The following is a 17462-nucleotide window of genomic DNA, read 5'->3' on the forward strand; positions in this document are numbered from 1 at the left end:
GCGCCGGCGCACCAGTCCCCAGCTGCACACAGCTCACAACTACACCCTTTTCTGAAGGTTTGCCCTTGATGGATGGATACTGCTACACTGCTTTGCCTGGAGATATCTGGAAGGTTACAAATGCCTTTCCCCGGGGCACATTCCATAGCCAACGGCTGACTGACTTGGACAGGTATCAGTCTCCAGCTCTTTTGCCTTTTTTTTTGAGATGGAGTTTTGTTCTTGTCGCCCAGGCTGGAGTGCAGCGGCACAATCTCAGCTCACTGCAACCTCCACCTCCTGGGTTCAAGCAATTCTCCTGCCTCAGCCTCCCGAGTAGCTAGGATTACAGGTGCCCACCACCACACCCAGCTAATTTTTATATTTTTGGCAGAGACAGGGTTTCATGGTCAGGCTGGTCTCAAACTCCTGACCTCAGGTAATCCGCCCACCTCGGCCTCCCAAAGTGCTGGGATTATAGGTGAGAGCCACGGCGCCTGGCCCCTTTTGCCTTTAAGTACGACAGTTTCTTGGGTATGATTCTCTCTCCAGAGCTCTCGTGGGATCAGGCTGAGGCTAGACTTCCACTGTGGACTTGTGTTCTCCCAGTTTCTTCCCCTGCACCCTCCTGCTTCCCTTACTGGTTTCTCCTGAAAGCACCCCCTCAATAAATTAGCCTCACAAGAATCCCTGTCTTGGGCCCCTGAGTTCTTTCTCTCTCTTTCTTTCTGCTTTCTTTCTTTCTCTCTCTCTCTTTCTCACTTTCTTTCTGACACAGTCTTGCTCTGTCTCCCAGACTGGAGTGCTGTGTGTCATCTCAGCTCACTGCAACCTCCACCTCCTGGGTTTAAGCGATTCTCCTGACTCAGCCTCCCAAGGTAGCTGGGATTACACGTGCCCGCCACCACATCCGGTTAATTTTTTACATTTTCAGTAGAGACGGGGTTTTGCCATGTGGGCCAGGCTAGTCTCGAACTCCTGACCTCAGGTGATCCGCCCACCTCAGCCTCCCAAAGTGCTGGGATTACAGGCGTGAGCCACTTCGCCCGGCCTATGCCACGAATTTCTAATTCCTCTTCAGGAGGAGGAAGCTTTTCTAGGCCTCTGTGTCACTCCATATCGCCCCGCTTGAAAGGACGGTTAGCTTGAGGGACTGCGGTAAAGTGGAAACCCCGATTCTGCCCATCAACTCACTGCATGACCTAAGACAAACCACTGTCCTTCGCTGGGCCTCAGTCTCCCTGTCTGTCAGAGGTGGAGGCCTGATGGGATGACGGATCTCTAGGTTCCTTCTGGTATTGAGATCCTGAATTTCACTCTCTGGATGCCTTTTGGACAATGCTATGCTGAGGAATGTCTAACAACTGGCTCTCTGGGGAAAAAAAAAAAAAAAAAAGCCTTGATTTTACCATTTGTTAACTTCCGAAGTGTAAATATTCCCACCAAGGCCAATTTCAAACTCCCAGCAGGACATCCTGAATGCAGAATTGGAAAGAGATGCACCGTCGGCCTTTGTGAGCCGAGCAGGTGTGAACGGGTGTGAGCCGGCTCCACATACCACCAAGCTTCACACTGTGCAAAATAAATTCGTTTCAGACCCCTGCTTCATTCCTGATCTCTGCAAACAGAGGCCTTCTCCTTTCCTTAGTCCTACAATACATTGTACTCTTGAGCGGAGACACCACAGAACTGTGCAAATGACACTGGTCACAATCTTCCGTAGAAAGATACCGACCTCTCTGGAGAAGGGAATGGGAAAGGGCAATCCCCCACTGGCTGCCTCCCTCCTAGACACCAATCCACCGCTCCTACTGACGCTGAAGCCCTGCCCTGGATGGCAAAGACAAGGCCCATGAAGCATGCCCCAGGGCAGAGGCAGGAGACTTGTACCATGTGGCCACACAAACAGCTTTAGGAGCAGAGGAAGAGAGCTGCTGAGAGGAAAGTCCTGCTCAGCAGGACGCGGAGTTGGCGACACTCTCAGCGTCATCACGCCACCACAGGAGGTGTCAGCTGGAAGCCTCCCAGCTGCAACATCACTGTGCTGGTCCTTCCAACTCCAAAGGTCTGTGTCCACAAAAGCAAGGCTGCCTGGTAACTGGGTAAACAATGTCCCCACCAATCCATTCTCCTCTCTTCCTTCCTTCCCTAGGGTTGAGCACCCTCCTTGGTCCAAATTCCCCACAATTTCTTTAACATAGCCCTGAAAAGACCCCCAGTCACCCCCTACTGCCCAGGTACTATGCCTGAGAACAGCAGGCTGACTCTGTACACCAGGCCCTGCCCAGCTGTGGGCAGCAAAACAGGGGAGCACAGCGAATGGGGTCTGGGGGCCACAGTGGCCTCCAAACCAGTCCTTCCTAGGCCCTAGCGATTTTGAGCTGCGAAGGGGCCAATTTTATCCTTGAGCCCAACTCCTTCCTTTCACTGAGAGGCCTGGGTCCAGAACTACCAAATGGCCTGAAGAATGCTTGCACTGGAGTGGGGTGAAATACTCAAAACCTGTGATCTCCAGTAAAGGACTGCAGTGATGGTTGTTATGGTTTCTTTAAGTCTGGAGTAGTTTTAGATCTGGCAGGGTATTTATGTCATTAGAGGGACCACTGTGGGTCCTGCCCAACCCCCTGCCTCTGGGGCTGAAAGGGGGCTTTACTCACCCCAGTTCAGTGGCTGCAGAGGTTCTACAAGGCAAACCTAGTGCAATAGGAACAGGAGGGACTGTGCACTGAGGACCTCAGGGCAGGTGTGGGCCAGCTGCTGCACGTTCCCTCCCACCACAGCCCAGGACCTCTACAAGAAGCTGCAAGGGGTTTCAGGCCAAGCTCTGAGCCTGGGCCACCTGGCAGGGGTTGGGGGGTATCTCTGCATTCAGCCCTGTCTCAGCCCGGCTCTGCAGCCTGCACCACCCAACCCCGGCCAGCCTCTGCCAGCAAGGCCGCTGTGACAGCTGTATGACATGGAGGTGGGTCCCAATAACTCCCATCCTCTCTCTCCCTGACATCTGTCACTTGTCCCGTTCCCATCAGCCATGCCCCTTGTCCCCCAGTGGGAAGAGCTCCCAAGAAGGGCTAAATATTCCACCCCCACTTGCTTCTCTGGCCTTCCAGCTCATCCCTTTATCCTCCTCCAGGCTGGAGGCAGCTCCACCTGCAACGACCCAGAGACAGGGGAACAATGGGGGACCTGAAACCCACCATGCAAATGGCTTCTTTGTGCTCCTTGGGGTGACGGAGGCCCAGGGTGGAGGGATGGGAGGGTGGAGGGGTGGGGGGGCGGGAGAGCTCGCCTGGCCCTGCTCACCCCCAGCCTAACCTCTGCCCTGGCCTTTTGTGTAGGTAGAAAAAAAGGAGAAAGAGAGGAAAGGGACAGGGGGAGGAGGCCAGGGATAGTGAGGGAATGAGGAAAGTGGGGTGGGGGTGTGGTTATAGAAGAGAGGGAGACAGAGAGAGAGAGAGACAGACAGACTGACAGGGAGCAAGAAAGAAGGGAGGAAACTGACTTGCGCAGGCCACTCAGAAGCAGGTTCTCCTGGCCAAGGGGAAGTAAATGTTAAGCTGAACCCTAGGAAATTGCCATTTTTGTGGGTCACAAATGCTTATATACAGCAGCAGTTCCGCATGGTTTGACCTAATACATACGGATGTCTGATCTCAAGGCGGGAGGGCAGTGAACAGATCCACGCACTAGAAGAGTCCCATGGCTCTTCAGCATGGGCTCTGGATTTCTTTCCTGGACCAGAGTTCTGGCAACCTGGGCCGATGTCAGAAAATCTGGTTTTGATGCAGTGGTTCTTAACCAGAGGCTCTTCTGTCCCCAGGGTACCCTTAATTATCACGACTGGCCAGAAGGCAAGTGCTGGCATCCAGTGGGTAGAGAGGCCGGGGATGCCGCTTCACATCCGAAGGTGCACAGGATAGCCGCCACCTCAAAGAGATCTCCAGCCCCCATGTCAACAGTGCTGAGACTGAGAATCCCACGGTTTAAACACCTTCAATAACTGCTGAATGTCTTCCAGTTTCCACGCCCTCTCACTCCACTGCTGACACCCCACAAAGCCACCGAGCTGACATGGCAGTGACTCTTCTTTAAGGGTAGGTGGAGTTAACCTTGATACACGGGGAACACTTTCCACCTTACATGACGCTTCACATCCTTGCAAGCTGCCCAGGACTGGGGCCCAGATGCATTTCTAAATAAAGTGCTTCCTATATCACAACACTGAATAATGTTTTCTTGTTTTGTGTGTGTGTGTGTGTGTTTTTTTTTTGAGACAGAGTCTTGCTCTATTGCCCAGGCTGGAGTGCAGCGGCATGATCTCAGCTCACTGCAACCTCCACCTCCCTGGGTTCAAGCCATTCTTCTGCCTCAGCCTTCCAAGTGGCTAGGATTACAGGTGCCTGCCACCATGCCCAGATAATTTTTGTATTTTTAGTAGCGATGGGGGTTTCACTATGTTGGCCAGGCTGGTCTCGAATTTCTGACGACCAGTGATCTGCTCACCTTGGCCTCCCAAAGTGCTGGGATTACAGGTGTGAGCCACTGCACCCGGCCTATATAATGTTTCAATAATTAAACAAGTGAGCAAAACAGCTTCGAGGAGACATTTGGGGGAGAATCAAAAAATGCTGAATATAAACTATGTATCAAATGATATTAAGAAATGCATTGTTAATTGTGTTAGGTATAATAATGGCATTAAGATGTTCTCAGTTTTTGGAAGTATATTCCGAAATATTTAGGGCTGAAATGTCATAACATCTAAGCTTCTTTAAAAATATTTTAGCAAAAAAGGTAATTGAAACAAATACTGCAAAATGTGAATTGTTAAGTCTAGGTGATGAAAATGCAACTGTCCCCATGCTTTTCTCCCTACTTCTCAAGACTTTTCAAAATAAGAAGCTTAATAATGAGTTGAATCACATTAATTCAGAATACCTAATGTATAGTACAACTTGGAATTTGGGGTACATTTCATTTTAGGTTGCACTAAGTTTTACCATGGAAAAAGGACCAGGCATACAAAAGCTCAATCCTTTTTTTTTTTTTAGATGGACTCTTGCTCTGCAATCAGGTTGGTATGCACTGGCACGATCTTGGCTCACTCCAACCTCTGCCTCCCAGGTTCAAGTGATTCTCCTGCCCCAGCCTCCTGAGTAGCTGGGATTACAGGCACCCACCACCACACCCAGCTAATTTTTGTATTTTTTTTTTAGCAGAGACGGGGTTTTGCCATGTTGGCCAGGCTGGTCTCTAACCCATGACCTCAGGTGATCTGCCCACCTCTGCCTTCCAAAGTGCTGGAATTACAGGTGTGAACCACTGTGCTTGGCAAACACATGGGTTTTATTCTGTATAACAGGAGTTCTCAGCCTTGGCACCATCATCATTTGGGGCCATGTACTTCTCTGTTGCGTGGGCTGTCCTGCGTGACACAAGATATTTGACAGCATCCCTGGCCTCTACCCGCTAGACGCCAGCGGCATCCTCCCCAACCCAAAATATCTCTAGGCATACATTAGCCCCTGATTGAGAACCACTGAAATATATGAACCGAATGAAACTAGTTGAAAAGCGCCTGGAGAGCAGTCTTTTCACCAATAAGGCTGATTCTTCAGGTGTCATCTGTTGTGTTACTTGTTTTTGTTCACCTGCCACTACGTTTTATCTTTTCTATTTAGATATTCTCCCTACATCCTTATATGGCTATCCCGTTGCTGAGTAACTCAAACTCTATTCAAAGGCATAGAGGCTGTGTCTCTCTTTTGTTATCATAAGCAATGCTGCCATATTCATCTCTGTAGCTAAATTTTGGCACACATCGCTATTTCCTTTGGCTAAATTCCTAGAATTGAACTGATAGGGTCACAGATACCTTTTGATACACAGTGCTAAATTACCCTTCATAAAAGTGGTACCAGGTTACACTCCCACCACCAGAGTAGGCGAGTGCCTGTTCCCCCAACCCTTTTCAACACAGAGAATTACTTTTTATTTTCCAGTCTCGCTCTAATCTCTAATACTTTTTTTTTTTTTTTTAAGACAGGGTCTCGCTCTGTCACCCAGGCTGCAGTGCAGTGGCATGATACCTAGGACTACAGGCATGCGCCATCACCCCTGGCTAATTTTTTTTTTTTAAGTAGAAGTAAGGTTTCATTATGTTGCCAAGGCTGGCCCAAGCGATCCTCCCACCTTGCCCTCCCAAAGTGCTGGGAAGATAGGTATGAACCACCATACCCCATCCCTAACAAGCTTTGAAGAGAGTATTCTTGTTAATGTTATTTTTTATTACTAGTAAGTTTAATCCTTCATATGCTTGTTGCCATTTGTACAAATTCTCTAAATTTCTAGTTTACTTTTTCAGTCCGATTTCATATTAGGATCTTTCTCTCATTGACTTGTAAAGGTTCATTATTACTGAGGACATTAATCTTTGGTCAACCATGTCACAAATATTTTTCTCAGGTTTTAGTTTGCCTTTTATTTTGCTTATAGAGATTTCTGAGATACAGAAGTTTTCCACTTCTTTATTCAAAATCTTTCTTTTTATGCTTTTCGACTTTTGTAGCATGTCTAAAAAACCTTTCTCACATCAGCACTACATTGATATTCATATATATTTTATTCTAGAACATTTAAGGACTTTTATATTGAGAGTGTATAAATCTTTAGTCCACTGGTGATATACAGCATATTTTGTTATTATTTTAAAATAGCTAGCCAGTTTTCCCAGCACCATTTACCGATAGATTCACCCTTTTCGGCACTGATTCACAATCACAGCTTTACCATATGCTAAGTTCTTATGTTTACATTTTAGTATGCTTCTAGACTTTTTTTTTTTCCTTTTTTCTTTTTCAGACACAGTCTTGCTCTGTTCCCCAGGCTGGAGTGCAGTGGCGGATCTCGGCTCCCTGCAACCTCCACTTCCCAGGTTCAAGAGATCCTCATGCCCCAGCCTCCCAAATAGCTGGGACTACAGGTGTGCATCACCACGCCCAGCTCATTTTTGTATCTTTCATATAGACGCGGTTTCACCATTTTGGCCAGGCTGGTCTCCGACTCCTGGCCTCCCAAAGTGCTGGGATTACAGGCATCAGCCACTGCACCTGGCCTGTTTCTAGACTTTCTACTCAGCATTAACGATCTCTCTATTCCTACGCTAGTTCCACACTCATTTAAATAATCCTGTTACCATATCTTTGTCTGGTAGGGCAAATCACCCTCCATTAATCTTTTTTAAAAATTACTGGCAATTTTCACCCATTTATTTTTCTGGCCGAATTTAGGAATCGTGTTTCATGTAATTGGGATTTTGACTAGAATTATGCTAATATACAGATTACTTCTGGGAGAACTGACAGCTTTACAATTTTGGATCTTGCCCTCTCAAAACATGGCAAGACCCTCCTTTTCTTCTGTTCTTTAGCGTTCCTTGGAAAAGTCTTGTTCTTTTCTTTACATACATTCTGTACTTTACTGCTACATTTATTTGTGTGTTTCATATTTTTATTGGTATTCTAGTTGAGATTTTGTTTCCATTATCATAAAATGGATATGCATTCACTGAGTACTAATGGCTCCTTGCAGAATTATCTTATTAGTTCTAACACTCTTCAGCTGATCCTTTGCTGGTGAGGGTTTTGGGTTTCTTTATGCCCACTCATTCTGGGATTAGCTGATTTGCCTGTCCTGTCTCACCCGGGCCACCCTGTGACCGAAGGGTCTGAGCCCTGCTAACTGTTTTCTAGTGCTCAGCACCTGTGGTCCTCATCGTGCCAACTACACGCACCAGCCAACCACACTCACCAGAACCCCTTTAACTGGCACCTACAAAAAGCAGTGGCCTTTGACTGGCTGCCCCTCCATGTCTCTGGTTTCAGGTCACCCCTCAGTGGATACTTGAGTGTGTCTTCTTTCCTAGTAGGCTGTTACCACATAAGGTCAGGAATGTTTTTTTTTTTTTAGACAGAGTCTCACTCTGTTGCCCAGGCTGGAGTGCAATGGTGCAATCTTGGCTCACTGCAACCTCCACCTCCCGAGTTCAAGCGACGCTCCTGCCTCAGCCTCCCAAGTAGCTGGGACTACAGGCACACACCACCATGCTCGGCTAATTTTTATATTTTTTAGTAGAGATGGGGTTTCAATATGTTGGCCAGGTTAGCCTTGAACTCCCGACCTCAGGTGAACTGCCTGCCTCGGCCTCCCAGAGTGTTGGGATTACAGGTATGAGGCACTGTGCCCGGACAAGAATTTTTTTTTAATTACCTTCAATTGACCAAACAACATAACTTATGTGAGAATGGCATGGTGGTCAACACTATTCACAGACTCTGCGCCCAGGCAACTGCAGCCAGAATCCCAGTGACGATGCTTGCTAGGGCTCACCAAATCTCTCTGTGCCTCAGTTTCCTCCTCTGTAAAATGAGGGTGATACATGAGCGGAAGAGATACGTAGCTACATGAGCGGAAGAGATGATGAAATGGTTAATAATGTAGAGCATTTGGAACAGTGCCTAGCACAGAGCAAGCATCTTATTTATATAAATGCTGTCTCCTCCTTCGCTGAGCCAGAATCCATTTATCTTTTATTCTGCGTCTGGTCCAGTCTTCTCTCGGGATAATACTAATCTGATGGTGTGTTAATGACTTCACTGGTCATTTACCTAAATGGCTAATCCGGGACAGCCTGACATCCTGTTTCATACCACCCTTTGAAAGTGAGTGCCTTGGTCAATCACTGGGCCTCTTTACCAGTGGCAAGGGCTGTCTGCACAGTCAGGGACCCCACCTCCCACACTCGGACTCCTCTGTGGACCTCACATCTCCTTTTCTCCTATACCAAGAGCACCCAAGCCTCCCTACCTGGGACTCAAGGAACCAGATCCTTCTCAGACGACTCCAAAAGGAGAGAGAGGCTCAGGCTGTGCTGTCAGGACTTGAAGCCATACACCCACAGCTAACGGGCAGGAAGACAACAGAGGACATCCACCATCCCCTCCAAAGGTTCCCAGCGAGGCGACAGGAAGACAAGCATGTCCCCCATTGCTCCCTGTGCTCCCATGTCTTGTCTCCAGGACACTCACTCCAGCCCCAGGTAAATCAGACTCACTTCGCCCTTGGACTCTGAACCAAAGCACTTGACCATTTTTTTTTTTTAGTTGTGGCAATATATACATAAGATTCAGCATTTTTAGTGTACAATTCAATGGGATTAAGTCCATTCATAACGTTGTACAAATCATCACCACTGTCGAGTTCCAGAACTTTTCCATCACCCAAAAAGGAAGACCTGTATCCATTAAACATCTGCTCTCAAGCCCCTGGCAACCCCTAATCTGCTTTCTGTCTCTGGATTTGCTTATGCTGGACATTTCAGATAAGTGCAATCATGACATGTAACCTTTGGGTCTTGCGTCTTTTCACTCAGCATAATGTTTTTCAAGCTTCTTCCATGTTGTAGCACATAACTTACTTTCTTTCCTTCCTTCCCTTTCTTTCTCTCTTTCTTTTTTTTTTTTTTTTTAAGACAGGGTTTCACCATGTTGGTGAGGGTGGTCTTGAACTCCCAACCTCAGGTGATCCACCCACCTTGGCCTCCAAAGTGCTTGGATTACTGGCGTAAGCCACCACGTCCGGCCTTTTTTCTTTTTTTTCCCTTTCCTCTCTTTCTCTCTTCCTTTCCTTCTCTCCCCTCCCTTCCTTCCTTCCTTCCTTCCTTCCTTCCTTCCTTCCTTCCTTCCTCCCTCCCTCCCTCCCTTCCTTCTCTCTCTCTCTTTCCTTCTTTCCCATGGTCTGGATCTGTCACCCAGGCCAGAATGCCGTGAAATCACGGCTCACTGCAGCCTCCACCTACTGGGCTTAGGTGTTCCTCCCACCTCAGCCTCCTCAGTAGCTGCGACTACAGGCATCCGTCACCTTGCCTGGCCAAATTTTTTTTTTTTAGTGGGGTGAGACGAGGTCTCACTATGTTGCCCAGGCTGGTCTCAAACTCAAACTCCTGGGCTCAAGCAATCCATCCACCTCAGCCTCCCAAAGTGGTAGGATTATGGGCATGAGCCACCACACCTGGCCATTCATTTCTTTTTATGGCTAAATAATACTCCCTGTATAGATATGCCACATTCTGTGTATCACATTCATGTTCATCTGATGATGGACAGGTGGGCTATTTCCCCCTTTTGGTTATCATGAAGTCAAGCTCTTGACCTTTAACTGACTTCTAGTCTTTACCTCTCTGCTTGGTTCAGGCTCTACCATGAGCTGCCAGGAGGCTGAGACAGGGCCACCACACAGTTCCCTCAGCCGCTGCCTGCCTTGGGCAGTCCAACTTGTGACTTCCTAAGGTCTTCAAAAGCCCAGTCAAGCTGACTCTCCATACTTGTCCTCATGCCAGCAACTCCCACCCCATCCCATCTTTCTGCATGGAGAAGCTGGCTCCACCCCTCATTACATCATGGTACTTGTATTTTTCACATCAATTTATTGCTTTTTCATCAAGTACTTTCAACAGGTCCACCACTGAGTCAAAGGCTTTACTGGGATCATCCCATTTAATCCTCACAACAGCCCCAGTGGCAGGGTTGTGATTACCCCTTTTCACAGATGAAGAATCCGAGACAGAGACCAAGCAGCACTCAGGCCTCAGCCTCCCCATTTTAGTGCCCTTTTCTCCCTCTTGTCCCTCCCCACAACCCCTTACCAATACCACATTCAAGTCCCATCAGGTCATTTTCCTGTATTCACCCAACCTATTCCCCATCTCGGTAAACAAAAGTCTAAAGAGAATAACCCATGCTTATCCAGGCTGCAGGTCTACATAAACCCAATTTCCTTACATGGAAAAATGGAGGTGCCGAGAGGCCACTAGATGTGACTTCTCTAAGGTCACCCCCACCCCGCCCACACCGGCCTGGTGGCACCTGAGTGCAGAGCTTCTCAGAGAGGTTTGGCTGAAAGGCTCTGGGGAGTTTTCCCTGCAGACTACCCTCAAGGTCATGTGCAAGGGTGCCCTTGGCAGCCACGCTCACATCAGGTTGGAGCTACTGGGGCAGTTAGCCAAAGGCACCAGGTAAGGCCCCGATGGAATGAACAGAAGACATTCTGTTGGAAGAGAGGATCCGGGATCCCTGTTGGGAGGTGGAGGGAGCCCAGAAGCTGGCCGGCTCCATGTTCCTGTACCCCCAGAGCCCTGGGTCCAGCTCCCACTGAAAGGCAGCTGTGATCCCTCAAATCAAGGAGGCCAGCAAAGGCAGCCCTTCCATCCTCTGGACCTCTTTGTTTCTGCGGGAAGGCCCATGGGCAGTGGTGGGGTGGAATCGGCTGGCATGGGCTCTGAGGGCCAATCATACACCTCTCCCAACCTTACATTCAATGACATCTCATGAAGTAGCCCGAAACTGGCCAGAGAGGGAGTATTTACACCAAGGGAAGCGGCAGATGCTATACATTGGCCCCTCCCCTGCCCCAGTCAGTTGCTAAGTATTTACCAGCACCTCCACCCACAGGCCTCTACCCAGGATACAGGAAAAGTGGATCCTCAGGGGTGGATGGAGAGTGAGCAGGTGCTTCTAAAGAGGAATCCCCAGCAAGAGAAGGTCACTCCTCCCACAGACAGCCAGGGAGGGAAGGGCCTATGCAGCACTGGGTCCACCACTTCATTCTTCCAGAAGGCAGAAAGGAGACACCATGGCATTATTCAAGTCCTCAGCATCAGTGAACGGCAAACCCCAGTTCTGGCTCCACACCAGCTTCCTCCCACCAAACCAAGCGGCCTCCACGAAACCAAACAAACAATTTGCAAATCAAGAACTCCCCTAGGCTGGATGCGGTGGCTCACCCCTGTAATCCCAGCACTTTGGGAGGCCAGGGCAGGCAGATCACAAGGTCAAGAGATCAAGACCATCCCGGCCAACACGGTCAAACACTGTCTCTACTAAAAATACAAAAATTAGCCAGGCATGGTGGCGCATGCCTGTAGTCCCAGCTACTCTGGAGGTTAAGGCAAGAGAATCACTTGAACCTGGGAGGTGGAGGTTGCAGTGAGTGGAGATCGAGCCACTGCATTCCAGCCTGAGCAACAGAGCGAGACTCCATCTCAAAAAAAAAAAAAGAACTCCCCTTGAGTTGATAGGAAGGGGGGGGGAAGGGAAAGCAGGTGTCTCTCTTTTATCCTTGAGTGCTGAGGTCTCTATAACCAGTAAGTAGGTGTGTGCTGGGGAAGCCTTGGGCACAATGCCCGTTTTTGAGTGGGTGCTCCCTCTCTCCCTTCCTGCTTGTTTCCCTCCTGGCCCCCCCCACGCCCCAGAACCCCCACGGCACCACGTTCCTTGCCTCCCTGCCCCATGACGGCTCACCAGCTAGCTCTGTGAGCAGGTAAAGAACATTCCTGGAGTGAGCCGGCCCTTCAAAGGGATGAGTTCAGGGGAAGGTTATGTCCATCAGTTTTCAGAACAAATTCTCAGCTTATTAATTCTCCTCTGGTACGCAGGCAAAAGTAAACAAGCTTTTCTCAGGCAGCCTCACACAGAGGCCTCCCCTATTCAAACATTGCAAGAGTGGACAGGTTTGGGTGCCCTGAGCTCCCAGGCCCCACTTCCCAGGGGGCTGTCCTGGCCTCCTGCCTGCAATGTCTCAGCCTCGGAGACAAGGCAAGCCCAGCCTCTCTGTAGTGGGAGGCCCCACAGTCCAGCACTTGGGTCTCAGGGATGGCTCCGGTTCTCTGGGGAGAGCATCAGACACCCACCCTGGGCATCCGAGGCACCCCCAGGGCAGGGCAGGGCAGAGCAGGGCAGGGCAGGGCAGCACGGGTCTGGTCAAAGCTACAAATGGTGCTACAGGCTTCCAACCTGCTCACTCAGCCTGTCTCTGAGGAAGATATTTCATAAGGGTGTTAATTTACTGCTCACTTCATTCTAAGCCATACTTTTAAAGGTTCAAAATGAGGAAAGGAAATAAACAGTAACGAAATCAAAAACAGTCAGAAAAGTTAAATAACCCAAAGAAGACATTTCAAAAGAGGAGGTGCAAGTGTTTCTACGCAGTTGCTCAGGAATCTTTTGTCTGGTGGAGCCAAGAACCTTGTAAGTGTTACACCCACTTCCTGCAGCCCGTGCAGAAGCCCCATGAGCTCGCCCCCTCCACGTTGTTTCCCCATTTGCCCATTTCTGATTTGGAAGGGAGAAACTCAAACTCAAAGTTTTGTGGGTTCACGAGAAACCCAAAGTCAAGCTACAAGGGCTAGAGAAATGGGAGGAGTCAGAGACAGAGACAGAGACAGACAGAGATAGGGAAAGAGATCATTAAGGACTGTCCTGCTCTTGTCTGAGTCTCTGCTTGGAAGCTCAGCCCCCCACGGCATGCACAGCCTTCAGATCTCGTCCAGGTGAGTCTCAGTTAGGCAAGGACAAATGCCACATCAAGGAGAGCAAGAATCGAAGTTCCATTTAAGTGTCTTCTACCTTTAACACTGCTCTCCCCTAGAGCTGAACTCATTTAGAAGGCTCCTTTGAATTGTGCCGTGAAGACAGAGTTTCCTCATCTCCCACCTTAGCTCTGTTCTCCAGCCTCCCAGGGACCCTGGCGTGCGCTTCCTTCAGTCCCTCCTCTTCCCCATTTCCCCTGCATGTGGCTCAATCAAAGGTCCCTGAAGGCTCTGCAAACAAGGTAAGACTGAACTGTCTCTGGCTTTCCCAGCGTGGCCTCCAGCACTCCCGGAAACACGTTTCCCATTTGCTGGCTGCTTGTTTTTGTTTGTGGCACAATCTCGGCTCACTGCAACCTCCACCTCGCGGTTCAAGCGATTCTCCTGCCTCATCCTAGCGAGTAGCTGGGACTACAGGCATGCGCCACCACGTCCAGCTAATTTTTGTATTTTTAGTACGGACAGGGTTTCACCATGTTGGCCAGGATGGTCTTGATCGCTTGACCTTGTAATCCACCACCTTGGCCTTCCAAAGTGCTGGGTTACAGGCATGAGCCGCTGTGCCCGGCCTTGCTGGCTGTTTATGGACCATGCCTGTGCAAGTGCTGAATCTGTCTTCCCTCAAGTTTCCCATGCACCACAAATACTCTCCAAAATCCAGTCTATATCCTAAAATATTCAGGTGGCCACATGGGTTTGTGAGCTCCCCCATGCCTCCCTACAGCCCCTTCTGGGGAGAGAAAGGGTCCCTAGCACTAGCCAGAATGTCCATGCTGGGGTCCCCCCCGTCACTTCCTGCCATCTTCAACCCCAAGTACCAGTACACAAAAGCTCTCTGAGATCCCTGGACCAGGACTCTGGGTGCAGACCTGGGCCACTCTCAGCAGGACACCCCATCTGGCAGGCCTCTGTGCCCTCTGAGTGCCCAAAGCCAGAGCTATACAACCTTTCTTGGACTGGTGAGGCCTGTGGACCCTTCCTCAGAATAACATTTCTCCATGCTAAAATAAAAATACGCAGGACTACAGAGGAAACAAATAACACAGAAGAGCCGCTGCCCAAATATCTTTAAAGACCCAGACTGACGGCATGGTGACGCTACGTGAGTGCCTCTTATTAATGATTATAAATCAGGATCTAGCAGCAGGTCTAGTAACTCCTGCCGTTTTGAGAAGCAATAACCAGCATGAATAATATTTATGATATCGGCACCAGCTAGAATGTGATGTGAAAACCGCTGTGACTTCTGCCAGCGACCATGGAGCAGGCTGAGCCACATGCTGTGGTTTGTGGCCTCTCTTTGCCATGGAGGAAATGCTAAATTTTCAGTTAGAGGTGAGTGAAAGTAAAGATGTGATTTTCCCCCTACCCCCCAGCTCCCGGCCCCCAGCATTCTGCTTGTGCGCCCCTGTGCCCAAGCCTTCTCCAGCATCCCCAGCGCCTGGCTCCTTCCTTCTCTGCAGCCCCAGAAAGGAGTGACAAGCCTTCAGCTTGGAAGGTGCTGGGCTGGCGAGCAGCTGGTAAACAAGTAGAAGGTGCTAAGTAATCATTTAACCATAAGTAACACAGGTCTGGCCCAGGCCATCTCCTCCCACAGGTTCCAGACTTGGGACAGAGGCACCATTAAAATCTCCTCTATTTGATTCTCAGAGGGGAGGTCACAAAATAGTGTCCTGTAGCTCCAGCCTCTTTAATGCAACTGAGGGGTGCCACTCACACAGAGCAGAGCCCAGACAGGGCTTAGAGGAGTCTGGGCCTTCGAACGCCCCTTCCCCATTAACCTTCCCACCCCCGTCCCACCACACAGCAAAAGCGGGACATGGAAAGCCAAGGGGGTGGTTTACCTTCAGGCTCCTCCACGCTGCTGGCTGCAGTCGTCGGCGGGGCTACGGGGATCTCTTTGTGAGGTTCAAGACAGGGGTGTTGGAGAGAAAACAAGGTAAGAAGACATGATTTTTTGACCTTAGAATGAATGAGCCCATCACAGACCCCTCCCAACTTCCTGGGACCCTCTCCTCTGTTTCCCACTTCCTGGCTCAAGAGAAAAGTCAGAGGAGCAGAAGCCGGCAGCGCCATCCTGGGCACGTGGTGTTGCTCTCCTTTGGAAGCTGTCCCTTCGCCTGGCAGTGGGGCGTGGAGAACAGGTGGGACTGAGGCGGCAGCACAGAGTCTGGCCTTGCCCCACCCCCCGGCCCGGCACATGCTTCTCACTAGGGCTCTGCTGTGTGTGGGTCATCAACTCAGCTCCACCTATGGGGGGACGGAGAGGCACTTAGCAGGCTACACTGCCCATCAGAAGTGGCTACCTGGGCCCTGCTCACCTCTGAGCTCAGCTCACAGGTGGAGAAGGATCCATGGCAGGACGGCAAGCGAGGGGCTGGGAACCTGTCCAAAGGGAAAGGTTTCTCCCACATGCAGAGAAGTGTCGGCAGCACGGCCCAGCTTCCTACAGGCTCACATCTCAGCTGCCAAGGCATTTGCTCAGTGGGCAGAATGGGACTGAGAGTGCAGATCCAAGGGCCTCATAAAAGCATGTGCTCCATTTTCATTATTCTGTGTCTAATAGAGCAATCTGGCCAGGTGCAGTGGCTTACATCTGTCATCCCAACATGTTGGGGGGCCAAGGTGGGAGGATGGCTTGAGGCTAGGAGTTTTCAACCAGCCTGGCCAACAAAGCAAGTCCTTGCCTTTACAAAAAAATGAAACAAATTAGCCAGGCAGGGTGGTGTGCACCTGTAGTCCCAGCCACTTGGGAGGCTGAGGCAGGAGGATTCATCGAGCCCAGGAGTTTTGGGTTGCAGTGAGCTATGATGGCACCACTGCACTCCACTATGGACAACAGAGCGAGGTCCTGTCTCAAAAAGTATATATAATAATAAAATGCACACTTTGGGAGGCCGAAGTGGGCAGATCACGAGGTCAGGAGTTCGAGACCAGCTGGCCAACATGGTGATACTCCGTCTCTACTAAAACTACAAAAATTAGCTGGGCGTGGTAGCCCACCCCTGTAGTCCTAGCTACTTGGGAGGCTGAGGCAGGAGAATCACTCAAACCTGGGAGGCGGAGGTTGCAGTGAGCGGAGATTGTACCACTGCACTCCACCCTGGGTGATAAAGCGAGACTCCATCTCAAAAAAAAAAAAAAAAAAGTAAAAAGCAGTTTGTTCCTACAACTTCCCAGACCCCGCCGTGTGATCAAGAAAGGAGAGGCGGTTCAGCCCATCCCCACTGTTCGCCGGTTCAGCAGCCTGGCCCTGAAGCTCAGGCTTCCTCTTTCTGGACAAGGCCAAACCATGGACCAGAAGTCCCTAAGAGGAAGGGACTCATGAACCCCACTGACTCTAGCCACCATCTGACTCTTTGCAGTAAAACTCTGACTCCCTGATTCTAGATCAGCTAGAATTTGAGGCTTAGTAGATGGAGATGGATTACTCAGGCCAGGGGGCAAATCTGAGAGGCACCAGAGGCATCCTCTGCACTTTTAGGAAGGACAATGGGGGACACAGCCCTCAATGTGTGGCCAAATCTTGCTCCCAGGTGACTGTATCAGCAACAGCTACCCATCAGTGCCCTGTCACAATGGGTTATCAGGAAGCTGGACCTAAACAGCCAGCTGGTCCCAGCAGAAACACGCTGGAGGCAACATCTGAATGGTCCAGTCTAATCCTCCAAGTCCACAAACGGAACGGAAGCCAATGGCCACAGAGCTACTGTGGCCACCCAACCTTGGTGCCTGAGATCAGCCTGGTTCTGGGGTACACACGCAGGGCCCATGGCTGCCCAGGCTGTGACTAAACAGGGCATGAGTGCCCTGGGCACAGTATGCACACCTGTAGCTCTCCCCTCGGGAAGAGCACCCGAAAATTCCAGGATGGAGCCCCAGGGTGTCCGAGGAGGGGGCAATGCTCCCACCAGGCATCAGCCTGCCCTTTGTGAGAGGAGGGGCCGAGGCACAGGCTGGAAAATGAGAGTTCCCAAGGGTTCAGCTTCTGATTCAGAAACACCAGCTCTCACGTCTAGGCTTGATCTTTCCACTTGGGGATTTGAAATGTTGGTTCCAAGCA

The 17462-nt window shown here is 50.0% G+C and overlaps 1 protein-coding gene across 1 annotated transcript in view; it reads right to left on the reverse strand.

The window, feature by feature from the left end:
* NTN1 (netrin 1) overlaps nt 1-17462 on the reverse strand; it is a 218784-nt gene that overhangs the window by 46634 nt on the left and 154688 nt on the right. Inside the window, exon 5 of the mRNA XM_032280299.1 lies at nt 15244-15297. Within this exon, the coding sequence (XP_032136190.1) occupies nt 15244-15297 (54 nt within the window). The remainder of the gene's footprint in view (nt 1-15243; nt 15298-17462) is intronic.

The sequence above is a fragment of the Sapajus apella genome, unplaced genomic scaffold, assembly GCF_009761245.1.
Source record: "Sapajus apella isolate SASKATOON/1434 unplaced genomic scaffold, GSC_monkey_1.0 scaffold12, whole genome shotgun sequence".
In the NCBI taxonomy this organism is placed as follows: Eukaryota; Metazoa; Chordata; class Mammalia; order Primates; family Cebidae; genus Sapajus; species Sapajus apella.